At 40.2% G+C, this 17,812-nt stretch overlaps 1 protein-coding gene across 5 annotated transcripts in view; it reads right to left on the reverse strand.

The window, feature by feature from the left end:
* The window catches only part of OPHN1 (oligophrenin 1), a 612,383-nt gene that overhangs the window by 11,489 nt on the left and 583,082 nt on the right, over positions 1-17,812 (reverse strand). For all 5 annotated transcript variants that reach the window (XM_045995231.1, XM_045995230.1, XM_045995233.1 and 2 more), the window contains exons 22-23: positions 11,185-11,350; positions 3,340-3,390 (exon numbers count right to left, since the gene is read on the reverse strand). In XM_045995231.1, coding sequence (XP_045851187.1) covers positions 3,340-3,390; positions 11,185-11,350 — 217 coding nt within the window. The remainder of the gene's footprint in view (positions 1-3,339; positions 3,391-11,184; positions 11,351-17,812) is intronic.

A 17,812-nucleotide genomic window follows, 5' to 3' on the forward strand; every position in this document is an offset into this window, starting at 1 on the left:
TCAGAGATGAGAGAAGAGCTTGCAAACAATGTCTGTAAATGGTACTGATATGGATAATCTGAGGATCTTGACCGGTGTCCAGCATGTAGATGTACTGGTGTAAGTGGTGGTTACAAGGTGGGACCATAGACAGAAGAGGTGTTTTTTTTTCCTATGTGGATACAAATGGGAGAAACCTGTATGGCTTTATGGCTCATGACACACTGGAGGACAGGTGTATCCACTTCACTCTTGTCCACGCTTCTGCCAAGATGGAATATGGGGTTAAGGAACAGGATTAAATTTAGGTTCCAGAGGCCTAAATAGAATATAAGTAGAGTGGTACTCTAGCCTGCAGTGCCTGGTTTGGCATTAGCCCCCTTATTTTATGAGTTGGTCCAAGAATTCCCTGAGCAGTAGGTGACAAAGCTCAGACAGCATTTACCAATTTTTCCACACTCTCAACATCAATTTGGCTATAGTTTACCTATTAGAAGTTGGCCTGAGGAATTTATTAAAATCCTAGAAGAGAACATAAGCAGTAACCTCTTTGACATCAGCCACAACACCTTCTTTCAAGACATGTCACCAAAAGCAAAGGAAACAAAAGCAAAAATGAACTTTTTGAACTTCATCAAGATCATAAGCTTCTGCACAGCAAAGGAAACAGTCAACAAAACAAAGAGTAAACCCACAGAATGGGAGAAGATATTTGCAAATGACACTACAGATAAAGGGCTGATATCCAAGATATAAAGAACTCCTCAAACTCAACACTCAAAAAACAGATAATCACATCAAAAAACGGTCAGAAGACATGAACAGACACTTCTCCAAAGACATACAAATGGATAACAGACACATGAAAAAATGTTCATCATCATTAGCCATCAGGGAGATTCAAATCAAAACCACATTGAGATACCACCTTACACTAGTTAGAATGGCCAAATTTAATAAGACAGTAACCAACAAGTATTGGAGAGGATGTGGAAAAAGGGGAACCCCCTTACACTGTTGTTGGGAATGCAGGTCGGTGCAGCCACTTTGGAAAACAGTGTGGAAATTCCTAAAAAAAAATTAAAAATAGAGCTACCCTATGACCCTGCAATTGCACTACTGGTTATTGACCCCAAAGATACAGATGCAGTGAAAAGAAGGGCCAACTGTACCCCAATGCTCACAGCAGCAATGACCACAATCACCAAATTGTGGAAAGAGCCAAGATGCCCTTCAATAGATGAATGGATAAAGAAGATATGGTTCATATATACACTGGAGTATTACACCTCCATCAGAAAGAATGAATATCCAACTTTCATATCAACATGGATGGGACTGGAGAAAATTATGCTGAGTGAAATAAGTCAAGCAGAGAAAGTCAATTATCGTATGTTTCACTTACTTGTGGAGCATAAGGAATAACATGGAGGACATTAGGAGAAGGAAAGGAAAAGTGAATTGGGGGAAATCGGAGGGGGAGACAAACCATGAGAGACTGTGAATACTTAAAAACAAACTGAAGGTTTTGGAAGGAAGGGTGTGGGGGGATGGGTGAGCCTGGTGGTGGGTATTAAAGAGGGCATGTATTGCATGGAGCCCTGGGTGTACTGTACAAACAATGAAACTTGGAACACTAAAAAAAATAAAATTTAACTTAAAAAGAAAAAAAAAGAAGTTGGTCTGCCTTAAAGATTCTATTGGACTTTGTTCATGTCACTTACATATTCTCTCTCAACATGCTGGTTCCCTATCCAAGGCTTCAGATGAATTCCTCATATTTTTGGTGTATTTCTACTCATTTTTAAGTCCCAACTTAGATACCATTTCCTCTAAAAGAGCCTTATATATATATCCAGTTCACTCTGTTAATTCTAGTTTACTTCATTCCATTTCCTTGGAACCTATTACTCGTATGACTTATTCTAGGGAGGGAGGAAGGATCACCAGGAAATAGGAAGTGGTTCTGCTCACTGGTGGGTACTATATTAAGAGTATTAAAGACTGCCTCCATCTCTCTCTCTCTCTCTCTCTTTTTTTTCTCAAAAGGTATATTTGACTAAGCCTGATTTAAAATCATCTTTGGCACACACTTTACTGTATTGGTCAGAGAAATCTGGGAGCTTGACCTCATTTTTATCTGTTATGGTAGAATAAATAGCAAATTATTTTCAAAGGAAAATTGGACCTGAGTTAATGGCTGACTGCCAAGCACAACCAGGGTGACTTGCTGTGTGGTATCATGTCTTGGTGAGTTAGGTCTCACAGTTTGACTAGATGATGTTAAAGTTACCCTAGCCCCACTGCTGGTAAAGGCACATTGTTATTTTAACTGACCACCTAGAAGATTTATACTCTTATAACCCACCAGGAAGCACAATTTCAAACTCTCTAAAAAGCAACATGGAACAAACTCACAAAAGGGTCCCTAAAAGCTAAGCAACTATTTCTTTAGGCATTTTTGTCTAAAGGGTCCCAAATGCCAGGCTTTGGACAATTTGTACCAATACTTTAGAAGTTTTAAAAACAAACTAGCTGGAAGGAAGGTAGAAAAGAAGGAAATAAAACAAAAAAATAGATTCTCAGGTCCCACTCTTGGAGATTCTGCTTTAGTGGGTCTAGAGTAGAAAGCAAGAACCTGTTTGCATTTTTGTTCCCTTAATTGTTTCCAGGTCATTTATATCACACCACCTAATGTTTACCTATGCTTATTCTAAGACTGTTCATGTTAGAGTGTTACATTCTATATATTTCCATTAGCTGCCCTTTTAGAATATAATAGAGTCTAAATAAGTAAATGAACAAAAAAATAAGACCTACATTGAATGTCATGTTTTTGTGCAATTTTACTTAGCATGTGAGTACTGTGTATGTGTGTGTGTGAGAGAGAGAGAGAGAGAGAGATAAGCAGAAGAGAGGAAGAGAGAGAAAAACATAGAGACTGAAAGATACAACAGATACAGAAGCAGGCAAAGAAGGAGAGACAGAAGGGAGAGATACAGAAAAAGAGTAAAACAAACAAATAGGGAGACAGAGAGACAAAGACAGAAACAGAGATATAAGTACAAAAACACAAAGAGAGACAGAAAGAGACTGAGAATGACAAAGACACAGAGAAAGAAACAGCATGAGAGAGACAGACAGAAAAACAAACACAGAGAAACATATGTACAGAGACAAAAACAGATGTATAGGGAGAGACTAGAAGACAGAGAGACAGAACTAGGGGAGAGAAAGGGACGAGAGACAGTGATGGAGCTGCAGAGAAACAGAAAAATAGAATGTAAGAGCAACTATGATGCTCATGATCCATTTAGTAAAAAGTAACTTGATTTCTCTTCTGTCTTCTATGTGTCTTACCTTCCTGTTTTTCGGGAAGCTGTTTCAAAGAACCTGGTCCTGGAAGCCACCCTGCAAACAGAAGCCAATCAAGTCTCATGAGTTGCTCTGGATTGTGTATGAAACCCAACAGACAATGGACAAGACAAAAATTATAAACCAGATAGGCCACCAATTGAAGGGTCTTCCCTCACTTGCAAAGGACCTGGTTCTAAGGAGAAACTCAAATATCAGAATGTGAAATGACTCAGAGACCATAAGCACCCCCAAGGATATGCCTAATGCCCTTTGCTTTCCCACAGTTCAGAATGGCCTAAATATGTTTTTTATTCAGGTTATTCTTTTGTGAAATAAGTGAAACAAATCCTTGGGTTCAATGTATAAATTTTTGACATTTTCATAAATACACTTAGCTACTTAATCAACATGATAGAGGCTTTGTTATTGTTATTCCCACATCTTACAGTTATGGGAAACAAGAGACACAAGAAAAAGGAATACTGGGAGGCAGTATATGAGTGGGGTCCCAAACACTAGCTGAAGAGAGACTAGTCAGGCTAGTTGTGACTATACAAGGCTGGTCCTTGAGAGGAGCTATGGCCCTGCATTAGTTACTTTATACCTTGTTCCTTGGCTTCCAGTCCCACTTCAGGAAAACCTTCTGCACATTGGCTTAGTTCTTACCCTACAAGAGGCTCTCTGGAGAATCTGAGTCATTTTGGAAGATTTTTTTAAAAAATTATATCATTGATTTAAAAAGAAAGCCTGAAGGCACAAGTACAATGAACAAATCTGTTCATTAAATTTTTTAAAAAACAGTAGCAATAATAAGAAAGTATGAAAAACTTCCAGAGCCAAGGGAGCATGAAAACAGAAGGTAGGGGAGGAGTCAAGATGGCGGAGAAGTAGCAGGCTGAGACTACATCTGGTAGCAGAAGATCAGCTCAATATCTTATCTAAACATTGCAAACACCTACAAATCCAACGGGAGATCAAAGAGAAGAAGAACAGCAATTCTAGAAACAGAAAATCAACCACTTTCGGAAAGGTAGGACTGGCGGAGAAGTGAATCCAAAACGACAGGAAGATAAACCCCGGGGGGAGGGGCAGGCTACTGGCAAGTGGTGGAGCAATGGAGCACAAAATCAGGACTTTTAAAGGTCTGTTCCACTGAGGGACATTGCTCCAGAGGCTAAACCGGGGTGAAGCCCACGCGGGATCAGCATGGCCCCAGGTCCCGTAGGGTCACAGAAGGATTGGGGGTGTCTGAGTGTCTCAGAGCTCACAGGTATTAGAACGGAGAAGCCGGCTACAGAGACAGAGCTGAGGACTGAACTCTCAGCTCAGGGTTACCTTGAACCGGTCGCAGGCTCGGTGAGCTCAGATCGCGGCTGGAGGCTGGGGATACGGGAGTGATTGGGTGCTGTTCTCTGGGGGCGCACTGAGGAGTGGGGCCCCGGGCTCTCGGCTCCTCCAGGACATTTTCATTCCCATCCTCCAGAACTCTACAGAAAGCATTCAGGGAACAAAAGCTCCCAAAAGCGAACCCAAGCGGATTACTTGGACCAGCCCCCGGTAAGGGCAGTGCAATTCTGCCTCGGGCAAACACATTTGAGAGTCACAACAGGCCCCTCCCCCAGAAGATCAACAAAATATCCAGCCAGGACGAAGTTCATCTATCAAGGAAAGCAGGTTCAATACCTAGGACAGCAGTGGAATTCCAGAGGAGGAGAAAAAAAAGAACGGAACTCATGGCTTTCTCCCAATGATTCTTTAGTCTTGTGGTTAATTCAATTTTTTTTCAATTTTTTTCTTTCTTTTTTTTCTTCTAATTTTTTAAAAACTTTTACCCTTTTCTTTTTTGACATTTTTTGACTAGTTTATCCAATATATATATTTTTTCTTTCTTTTTTATATATTTTCTTTCTTATTTTTTTTAATTTTTTTCTTTTTCTTTTTCTTTTTTTTTCCCTGAACCTCTTTTTATCCCCTTTCTCAGCCCCACAATTTGGGGTCTCTTCTGGTATGGTTATAGCACATTTTTCTGGGGTCTTTGCCACCCTTCTAGTATTTTATTTGATCCTTCATATCCTCTTATCTGGACAAAATGACAAGGTGGAAAAAATCACCACAAAAAAAAGAACAAGAGGCAGTACCGAAGGCTAGGGACCTAATCAACACAGATATTGGTAATATGTCAGATCAAGAGTTCAGAATGACGATTCTGAACGTTCTACCTGGGCTCGAAAAAGGCATGGAAGATATTAGAGAAACGCTCTCTGGAGATATAAAACCCTTTCTGGAGAAACTAAAGAACTAAAATTTAACCAAGTTGAAATCAAAAAAGCTATTAATGAGGTGCAATAAAAAATGGAGGCTCTCACTTCTAGGATAAATGAGGCAGAAGAAAGAATTAGTGATATAGAAGACCAAATGACAGAGAATAAAGAAGCTGAGCAAAAGAGGGACAAACAGCTACTGGACCACGAGGGGAGAATTCGAGAGATAAGTGACACCATAAGACGAAACAACATTAGAATAATTGGGATTCCAGAAGAAGAAGAAAGAGAGAGTGGAGCAGAAGGTCTATTGGAGAGAATTATTGGAGAGAATTTCCCTAATCTGGCAAAGGGAACAAGCATCAAAATCCAGGAGATGCAGAGAACCCCCCTCAAAGTCAACAAGAATAGGTCCACACCCCGTCACCTAATAGTAAAATTGACAAGTCTTAGTGACAAAGAGAAAATCCTGAAAGCAGCCCGAGAAAAGAAGTCTGTAACATACAATGGTAAAAATATTAGATTGGCAGCAGACTTATCCACAGAGACCTGGCAGGCCAGAAAGAGCTGGCATGATATATTCAGAGCACCAAACGAGAAAAACATGCAGCCAAGAATACTATGTCCAGCTAGGCTATCATTGAAAAGAGAAGGAGAGATAAAAAGCTTCCAGGCCAAACAAAAACTTAAAGAATTTGCAAACACCAAACCAGCTCTACAGGAAATATTGAAAGGGGTCCTCTAAGCAAAGAGAGAGCCTAAAAGTAGTAGATTAGAAAGGTACAGAGACAATATACAGTAACAGACACCTTACAGGCAATATAATGGCACTAAATTCATATCTCTCAATAGTTACCCTGAATGTTAATGGGCTAAATGCCCCAATCAAAAGACACAGCGTATCAGAATGGAATAAAAAAAAAAACCCATCTATATGTTGCCTATAAGAAACTCATTTTAGATGCGAAGACACCTCCAGATTTATTTATTTTTTTTTAAAGATTTTATTTATTTATTTTACAGACAGAGACATGGAGAGAAAGGGAACACAAGCAGGGGGAGTGGGAGAGGGAGAAGCAGGCTTCCTGCTGAGCAGGAAGCCCAATGTGGGGCTCGATCCCAGGACCCTGGGATCATGAACCTGAGCGGAAGGCAGATGCTTAACAACTGAGCCACCCAGGTGCCCCGACACCTCCAGATTTAAAGTGAGGGGGTGGAAAACAATTTACCATGCTAATGGGCATCAGAAGAAAGCTGGGTGGCAATCCTTATATCAGATCAATTAGATTTTAAGCCAAAGAGTATAATAAGAGATGAGGAAAGACACTATATCATACTCAAAGGGTCTGTCCAACAAGAAGATCTAACAATTTTAAATATCTATGCCCCTAACGTGGGAGCAGCCAACTATATAAACCAATTAATAACAAAATCAATGAAACACATCAACAATAATACAACAATAGTAGGAGAATTTAACACTCCCCTGCCTGAAATGGACAGATCATCCAAGCAAAAGATCAACAAGGAAATAAAGGCCTTAAATGACACACTGGACCAGATGGACATCACAGATATATTCAGAACATTTCATCCCAAAGGAACAGAATACACATTCTTCTCTAATGCACAGGGAACATTGTCCAGAATAGACCACATCCTGGGTCCTAAATCAGATCTCAACCGGTATCAAAAGATCAGGATCATTCCCTGCATATTTTCAGACCACAGTGCTCTGAAGCTAGAACGCAATCACAAGAGGAAAGCTGGAAAGCCCAAATACGTGGAGACTAAACAGCATCCTTCTAAAGAATGAATGGGTCAACCAGGAAATTAAAGAAGAATTGAAAAAATTCATGGAAATGTGATAATGAAAACACAACAGATCAAAATTTGTGGGACACAGCAAAGGCAGTTCTGAGAGGAAAATATATAGCGGTACAAGCCTTTCTCAAGAAACAAGAAAGGTCTCAAGTACACAACCTAACCCTACACCTAAAGGAATTGGAGAAAGAACAAGAAAGAAACCCTAAACCCAGCAGGAGAAGAGAAATCATAAAGATAAGAGCAGAAATCAATGAAATAGAAACAAACAAACAAAAAAAAACAATAGAAAAAATCAATGAAACTAGGAGCTGGTTCTTTGAAAGAATCAATAAGATTGATAAACCCCTGGCCAGACTTATCAAAAAGAAAAGAGAAAGGATCCAAATAAATAATGAATGAAAGAGGACAGATGACAACTAACACCAAAGAAATACAGACAATTATAAGAACATACTATGAGCAACTCTACGCCAACAAATTTGACAATCTGGAAGAAATGGATGCATTCCTAGAGACATATAAACTACCACAACTGAACCAGGAAGAAATAGAAAGCCTGAACAGGCCCATAACCAGCAAGGAGATTGAAACAGTCATCAAAAATCTCCAAACAAACAAAAGCCCAGGGCCTGATGGCTTCCCAGGGGAATTCTACCAAACATTTAAAGAAGAATTAATTCCCATTCTTCTGAAACTGTTCCAAAAAAATAGAAATGGAAGGAAAATTTCCAAACTCATTTTATTAGGCCAGCATCACTTTCATCCCAAAACCAGACAAGGATCCCACCAAAAAAGAGAACTACAGACCAATATCCTTCATGAACACAGATGCAAAAATTCTCACCAAAATACTAGCCAATAGGATTCAACAGTACATTAAAAGGATTATTCAGCATGACAAAGTGGGATTTATTCCAGGGCTTCAAGGTTGGTTCAACATCCGCAAATCAATCAATGTGATAGAACACATTAATAAAAGAAAGAACAGGGGCGCCTGGGTGGCTCAGTGGATTAAGCCGCTGCCTTCGGCTCAGGTCATGATCTCAGGGTCCTGGGATTGAGCCCTGCATCGGGCTCTCTGCTCTGCAGGGAGACTGCTTCCTCCTCTCTCTCTGCCTGCCTCTCTGCCTACTTGTGATCTCTCTCTCTGTCAAGTAAATAAAATAAAATCTTAAAAAAAAAAAAGAAAGAACAACAACCATATGATACTCTCAATAGATGCTGAAAAACCATTTGACAAAGTACAGCATCCCTTCCTGATCAAAACTCTTCAAAGTGTAGGGATAGAGGGCACATACCTCAATATTATCAAAGCCATCTATGAAAAACACACTGCAAATATCCTTCTCAATGGAGAAAAACTGAAAGCTTTTCCGTTAAGGTCAGGAACACGGCAGGGATGTCCATTATCACCACTGCTATTCAACATAGTACTAGAAGTCCTAGCCTCAGCAATCAGACAACAAAAAGAAATTAAAGGCATCCAAATCGGCAAAGAAGAAGTCAAACTATCACTCTTCATAGATGATATGATACTATATGCGGAAAACCCAAAAGCCTCCACTCCCAAACTGCTAGAACTTGTCCAGGAATTCAGTAAAGTGTCAGGATATAAAATCAATGCACATAAATCAGTTGCATTTCTTTACACCAATAACAAGACAGAAGAAAGAGAAATTAAGGAGTCAATCCCATTTACAACTGCACCCAAAACTATAAGATACCTAGGAATAAACCTAACCAAAGAGGCTAAGAATCTATACACAGAAAATTATAAAGTACTCATGAAAGAAATTGAGGAAGACACAAAGAAATGGAAAAATGTTCCATGCTCCTGGATTGGAAGAATAAATATTGTGAAAATGTCCATGCTACCTAAAGCAATCTACACATTTAATGCAATCCCTATCAAAATACCATCCATTTTTTTCAAAGAAATGGAACAAAGAATCCTCAAATTTATATGGAACCAGAAAAGACCTCGAATAGCCAAAGGAATATTGAAAAAGAAAGCCAAAGTTGGTGGCATCACAATTCCGGACTTCAAGCTCTATTACAAAGCTGTCATCATCAAGACAACATGGTACTGGCACAAAAACAGACACATAGATCAATGGAACAGAATAGAGAGCTCAGAAATAGACCCTCAACTCTATGGTCAACTAATCTTCGACAAAGCAGGAAAGAATGTCCAATGGAAAAAAGACAGCCTCTTCAATAAATGGTGCTGGGAATATTGGATAGCCACATGCAGAAAAATGAAATTGGACCACTTCCTTACACCACACACGAAAATAGACTCCAAATGGATGAAGGACCTCAATGTGAGAAAGGAATCCATCAAAATCCTTGAGGAGAACACAGGCAGCAACCTCTTCGACCTCAGCCACAGCAACATCTTCCTAGGAACATCGGCAAAGGCAAGGGAAGCAAGGGCAAAAATAAACTATTGGGATTTCATCAAGATCCAAAGCTTTTGCACAGCAAAGGAAACAGTTAACAAAACCAAAAAACAACTGACAGAATGGGAGAAGATATTTGCAAACGACATATCAGATAAAGAGCTAGTATCCAAAATCTATAAGGAAATTAGTAAACTCAACACCCAAAGAACAAACAATCCAATCAAGAAATGGGCAGAGGATATGAACAGACATTTCTGCAAAGAAGACATCCAGATGGCCAACAGACGCATGAAAAAGTGCTCCACATCACTCGGCATCAGGGAAATACAAATCAAAACCACAATGAGATATCACCTCACACCAGTCAGAATGGCTAAAATTAACAAATCAGGAAATGACAGATGCTGGGGAGGATGTGGAGAAAGGGGAACCCTCCTACATTGTTGGTGGGAATGCAAGCTGGTGCAACCACTCTGGAAAACAGCATGGAGGTTCCTCAAAATGTTGAAAACAGAGCTACCCTATGACCCAGCAATTGCACTACTGGGTATTTACCCTAAATATACAAACATAGTGATCCGAAGGGGCACGTGTACCCGAAAGTTTATAGCAGCCATGTCTACAATCGCCAAACTATGGAAAGAACCTAGATGTCCATCAACAGATGAATGGATAAAGAAGAAGTGGTATATATACACAATGGAATACTATGCAGCCATTAAAAGAAATGAAATCTTGCCATTTGCGACGACGTGGATGGAACTAGAGCATATCATGCTTAGTGAAACAAGTCAATCAGAGAAAGACAACTATCATATGATCTCCCTGATATGAGGACGTGGATATGCAACATGGGGGGTTAGGGGGATACGACAAGAATAAATGAAACAAGATGGGATTGGGAGGGAGACAAACCATAAGTGACTCTTAATCTCACAAAACAAACTGGAGTTTGCTGGGAGGGTTTGGGAGAGGGGGAGTGGGGTTATGGACATTCGGGAGGGTATGTGCTATGGTGAGTACTGTGAAGTGTGTAAACCTGGCAATTCACAGACCTGTACCCCTGGGGATAAAAGTACATTATATGTTTATAAAAAATAAAAAATAAAAAAAAACAGAAGGTAATCTTATTACCCTACATAAATCTGGGCAGCATTAGTTAAATCTCTCACCCTTGGGTGCTGAGTGGAACAGTCCAAACAGGGCTTGTCTGTGAAATTTCCTTAGACTATGAAGTGAATGATATCCTGAGGTTGTGCACTGTGTACCCTTCAAACCCATCATGATAATCCTGAAAGAACTCCTGGTGGCCTAATATGAACCTTACGCCAAGGTTTAGGAAAAACTCTACTTACACAGATGATGGGATTTCCCCTGCATTGGTAACAACAATATCTGGCTTTGGTTCTGGCTTTTGGGGAGTAGTTGCCCGGCATGGAGGATCTGGAGGCCTCACTGGGGGACGAACAATGGTAGGCTTTTCTCCTGGAGGCCGCACTTTGCTGAAACTGTCAGAGTCTCCTGAAAGAGAGCACATAACTGAATGATAAACCAAATGGAACACTATTCATGAACAAGCAACCAGCATTGGAGTTATCTGGGCTACCTCCTTTAGCGCCCACTTATTTTTGGTCACTAACAACTCTGGATTTCTTTTCTTCTCTCTCTCTCTCTCTCTCTCTCTCTCTCTGTGTGTGTGTGTGTGTGTGTGTGTGTGTGTGTTTGTAATTTTCCCAACAGCTTAATCCTTCAGAAAGTCTGTTTGAAACCTAGCTCTAGAACTTCAATTTTTGTGACCTAGGGTATGTCATATCAATTTGCTAAGTCTTAGTTACCTCATCTATATAATGAAGGCCAATAATACATTCTGTTACAAAGATATTAAAATTTTAATTAGATACTAACATTTTTAGTATGGGCCTGGCACATAGTAGGCATTTAGTCAATAATTGGTGATTAATTTGAATGTGTTAAATTCATAATTACCCAAACTCAGACCCTTTTAACTTAGATATTGACTATCACAGCAGTCCCCTACCTCGCCTCCCTGAATCTATGTCTCTGGTTTCCAGGTCAGTCAATATAAAATAAATATATATAATTTTTTTATGAAATGGGTTTAGCAGAAGTTTTGGCACAAGAAACACTAATGCACTTGCTGTAAGCACTGTACACTGTACACTGGGCTTTTTCTATCTACATAGCCATAAAAATTATATGTACATAGCCATAAAGAATTCTGGAAAAATGTTGATTAAATGTAAAATCATACATATGAGATAGTTCATACTTGTCGATCCAGTGGATCCATTTTGGGGAACAGGCCAAGGGAATTAACTGCCAAAAAATAGGAAAAACTATTGGCACAAATATATTGTTCATAATAGCAGAAACTTGGTCCCAACCACAAAGCATAAGCAAACCATTTTGTACAAGTACTTAACCAATCATATTGTATATGAACTTAAAAGGTTTTGGGTCAGGTAAAAAAAAAATATGCATTTAAGTGGAAAAATGCATAGAAAGTACTCCTGGCCTGATGAACACCAGGCATGTGTACAACTATGCAAAGATGTTAGCTGGGGGTTGGGGGGCCAGAGAGGGGAGCTAAGATGGTGGTAGAGTAGCACTCTAGACTCATTTCATCTCTCAAACACAGCTAGATAATTATCAAATCATTCTAAATACTCCAGAAATCAACCTGAAGACTGGAAGAACAAACTCCACAACTAAGGAGAGAGGAAGCACATCAAAGAAGGTAGGAAGTGTGGACACTTGGTTTGGGGGAGAAATGGATCAGGGGTGTGGCAGAAGGAGGGAGCCATGATCGTGGAGAAAGACAAGAGAGAGAGGAGCACACAGGGGAATCACCCCCAAAACCATTGGCTGGGAAATTGGGAACAGCTGATTTTCATGAGTTCCAACCAGGGGGGTTTAAAGACTGCTGTTTTAAAGTTTGGCATGCTTGGCTGTGATAGAGCTCTGAGGGAGATTCCTACTCCTGGAGAGAGGCAAGCAAACAACCAAGGGGGAGACGGCATGGAAATAGTGATCTGAGGAACACTTGGGGCACATAGAGGGGAGATTATTCGTTCTTCCTGGAACACCATCCTGAAAGCAGAGTTCAGGGAGATGCCTCTTTGGGGACAAAGGAGTTGGCTGGTGCCTCTTTCTTCTCTGACCCTTTAACACAAACACAGAGCTACCTACAGAAGGAAGCTTTGCCCTTACACTGGCTGCTTAACTTGCTTACACCAAGACCCACACTCCTGCCCTCTGGCACAACTGCTCTTCTCTGTCAAGTTCACCTCAATCCCAGCATGGTGGGCCTCTTCCCAAGCAGACCAGCACAGGCCCCTGCTCTCATCACATTACTAAACCCTAGAGTTTTAAAAGTCAGCAGACTTGAAGTAATGAGCACTTGGTGTTACATACAACTGATGAATCACTAAATTCTACCTCTGAAACTAATAATATATACTATATTAATCTAATTGAATTTAAATAAAAATTTAAAAAACAAATAAGCACCTAATGAACTTTCATTTTCAATTTAGAAGATGCATTTGTGGTTAATATTTTGAAAAATTAACTATACTGGCCTTTTTGATTTGCCAAAATGATGGAGGAACCCACTGGCATTCGAAAGGATAGGTCAGTATACTGGCCAGTCCACACAAGGAAGAACTATCTCACCTGTTGATGTTACTTGATGAGCACCTCGCCACAGCGTAATTATACATACATTGGACATAATACTGTGGTATTGCGCATAGATACCTTTTTATTTTCACAATTTTCATTAATGCTATTACATATAAAATTTATCTGGAAATGAGGAAGAAACTTATGTAAATGATCTGAATTGAAGAAATTAGAGAAACCCAAATATGGAAACAGAGTTTATTCAAAAAACACTTAACTCAATTTTCTCCAGGCACTGTGCTGGGTGCCCTGGAGGGTGCAAAGATGAATAAAATGTGGCTTTTGCTCTTAAAAAGAAAACAAAGTCAGCAGGCTTCGTTGGGATAGAGCCTCAAGAGTACTGTGCTGCTCCCAAAGAGAAGACAGTATACAACCTGGAGTGTGGAAACAGCAATCTGAAAAATGCCTGGGACACATGTTGGGGAGATTATTTGCTCTTCTTGGAGTGCTTTCCTGAGAGGCAGTGTGCACAGAGGCACCCCTCCAGGAAAAAGTTATCTGGCATCATTCCCCCTGCCCAAGCCCCTCAGCATAAACAAAGAGCAACCTGCAGGAAACACTACAACACCAAAACAAGCTGCTTACACCAGGTCCCACACCATTGCTCTCTGGTGGTACTGCCCTTCTCAGTCAAGCTTGCATCAATCACAGTGTGGTGGGCCCCTTCTGTAGAAGACCATAGAATCCCCTGCCCACACCACATCTCCTGACCAGAAAACTCTGCAGTGCTTCAGTTCTAGTGGAAGTATTAGCTCTCGTTTCAATAGAAGACCAGAGCACACATAGTTAAAACTTGCCATATTTTAGGGAAGGACCAAACACTGCCCATTGCAGGCAAGGAGAACCTCTGAGGACGACTGGTCTGAAGGATAGAGCAGCAAAACACAATAGCAGAACACATGCAGAGCACACTGGTAACAGTCCTTGAAGCTCCAGTCCATGGATACTGTATGACCTCTTCTTCATAAAGTCATTACTCTCAGGAGCAGGAAATATGACTGGCTTTTCTAACACAGAGAAGACAGAAAGGCAAAGACAGGGATTTATCCCAAATGAAACAACAATATTAGGTCACAGCCAGAGATCCAAGTGAAACAGATATAAATAACATGGTTGATGGAGAATTTAAAGTAGCAAGGGTATTTGCTGGACTTGAGAAAAGAATGGAAGACTTCAGGGAGGCCCTTACCACAGAGACAAGAGTTAAAAAAAGAATCAGTCAGAAATGAAAAATGCAATAACTAAAATTGGAAACAAACTTGATGGAATGAACACTAAAAAGTGAATAAGTGATGTAGAGGACAAAATAATGGAAAATAATGAAGCTTAACAGTAGAGAAAAAGTAATTATGGAACATAAGATTTTTAGGGAACTCAGTGACTCCATCAAATGTAATAACATTTGTATTTTAGCAGTCCCAGAAGAAGAGAGAGAAAAGGGGGCAGAAAATTTGCTTCAGCAAATCATAGCTAAAAATTTCCCTATCTGGAGAAAGAAACAGTTATTCAGATCCAAGATACACAGAAAACTCACATCAAAATCAACATCAGGCCAATGTTAGAATATGCTATAATTAAATTTTCAAAATATAATGATATAGAAAATATCTTAAAGCAGAAAGATAAAGAACTTCCTAACTTACAGGAAAGACTGATAAGGCCAGCTACAGATTTCTCAACAGAAACATGGCAAGATAGAAGCAACATGTATTCAAAGTGCTAAATGGGAAAAATATGCAGCCAAGAATGCTCTATGTGGCAGGGCTGGTCATTCAGAATAGAAGGGAAGATAAAGAGTTTCTCAGAGAAGCAAAAAATAAAGGAGTTCATAACCACTAAAACATCCCTACAAGAAATATTAAAAGGGACTCTTTGAGTGGAAAGGAAAGACCAAAATTGAAAAGGACAAGAAAGGAACACAGATATGGCCAGAAACAACAAACAAATAATGAAATGGCACGAAATACATATCTATCACTAATTACTCTAAATGTAAATAGACAAAAGACATAATGTCAAAAGACATAAGGTGCTGAAATGGATAAAATAATAAACCCATCAATATGCTGCCAGCAAGAGATTCATTTTAGACTTAAAGACACCTACAGATTGAAGTGAGGATGGAGAAATTTTTATCTTAAAAGGATATCAAAAGAAAGCCAGGTTAGCAATACTTAAATTGGACAAACTAGAGTTTAAACCAAAGACTGTAACAAGAGATAGAGAAAGGAAATATATCATAATAAAGAGGGCAATCCAAAAAGAAGATATAACAATTGTAAATGTTTATGCCCACAACATGGGAGCATGGAAATATATAAAACAGTAACAAATTTTAAGGAACTCACTGAGAGTAACACTATAATAGGGGACTTGAACACCCCAACTTACATCAATGTACACCTTTTTTAAGCAGAAAATCAACAAGAAAATTAACAAGAAAACAATGGCATTGAATGACACCCTGGACCAGATATATTTAACAGATATATTCAGAACATTCCATCCTAAAACAGCACAATATGTATTCTTTTCAAGTGTGCATGGGACATTCTCCAAAATAGATCACATACTAGGTCACAAATAAGGCATTAACAAGTACGAAGACTGAGAACATGCCATGCATCTTTTCTGACCACAGGGTATGAAACCTGAAGTCAACCACAAGAAAAAATTTGGAAAGGCCACATAGAGGTTAAACAACATGCTACTGAACAATGAGTAGGTCAAATAGGAAATCAAAGAATAAATTAAAAAATACATGGAAACAAATGAAATGAAATGAAAATGAAAATATGATGGTCTAAAACCTATGGAATGCAGCAAAAGTGGTCCTAAGAGGGAAGTAGATATAGGAATATAGGCCTACCTCAAGAGGCAAAAAAAATCTCAATTACCTAAACTTATAATTAAAGGAGCTAGAGAAAGAATAATAAAGCATAAAACCAGGAGAAGGAAGGAAATAATAAAGACTAAAGCAAAAATAAATGAAATAGAACCTAAAATATACCAAATAAAACATCAATGAGAGAGGAGGGGGCAAGTTGGCAGAGAAGTAGGAGACCCTGTTTCAACCAGTCCCCTAAAATGAGTTAATTATCTACCAGAAGACTCTGAACACCCAAGAAATCAGTCTGAGATATAGGATTATACACTTCTGGATGTCTACGGGGACAGAAGATATCAGTGGAGAGGAAAAGCAGAGTGGGGACGCTCAGACTGATATCAGAGGATAAACAGAAGGGGAAGGGAGCCACCAGAAGCGACCCATTGGAAAGTAATATGCAATACGAAAGTGTCCTGTGATTGGGGACCAGCATTAACTTGGAGTCTGGTTAAAAACACTCAAAAAGAGCAAAAGATCTTAATGGGCAACTGGTGAAATTGGACAGTTATGGGCACAGGCCTAAGACCACAGACCCAGGACATCCATCGCTGGTGACCACCTGGGCCAAAGAGAGTGTGGTGGAGCCTCCAGTTCCTGGTCCCTAAGCCCCTGGGGTTGTGCAGTATGCACCACCACTTGGCTGGGCACTCTCCTGTCCCTGCATGAGAGTGTCTGGTGTGGGTGCTCTAGAACTACAGCCTTTTACACTCTGCAAACACTGCGCAACCAGGGTCTGACCCACTCCCCACCCGCACCTGAGAAAGCGCTGTGCGGGCGGTAGTCAGCAGTCTCTAGGACCAGCGGAGGGTCTGGACAATCCAAGCCCAGGCCTGAAGGAACTCAGCATGATCTCTGGTCAGGATCCCTCAGAGGCAACCTGTGTAACCCTGAGGTCTGAACCCCAGACAGCAGTCTCAGCAAAGGCAGCCACGGGACGCGGGCTCCCTGGGCCAATATCACTCATGGTTTTAGTGGCATGGGGGTGCAGAGACAAGTGGGCACTTCAGGTGACCCCTGAGATGGTGGCTGGGTATGTGCACTGCCTGTGGGAGGTTGCAGGGTACAGAAGTTTGCAGAGGTGGAAACTGTGTGTTCTGGACCACCCAGAAGGGAACAGTCTGAGGCTTCTCTCTGAGACAAAGTCTGGATGCAGTTTGCTTTCCACTAAACCTCTGAAAAGCAGCAAAAAGCCTCCAAAGAACAAAAACCTCCAGAAAACAAAAGCCTGAAAACTGGTTTCCAGAGAGCCTAGCCCCTTGATAGGGGGCAGGAGGACTAAACCCAAGCAACACTGACTGAAAATGCAGCAGGCCCCTCCCCCAGAAAGCAAGGAAGAGAACAAGAGGACAACCACCACAGGGTCCCCATAAAACTGTAAAACCACAACATCA

This window comes from Meles meles, chromosome X, assembly GCF_922984935.1.
Source record: "Meles meles chromosome X, mMelMel3.1 paternal haplotype, whole genome shotgun sequence".
Taxonomy (NCBI): domain Eukaryota; kingdom Metazoa; phylum Chordata; class Mammalia; order Carnivora; family Mustelidae; genus Meles; species Meles meles.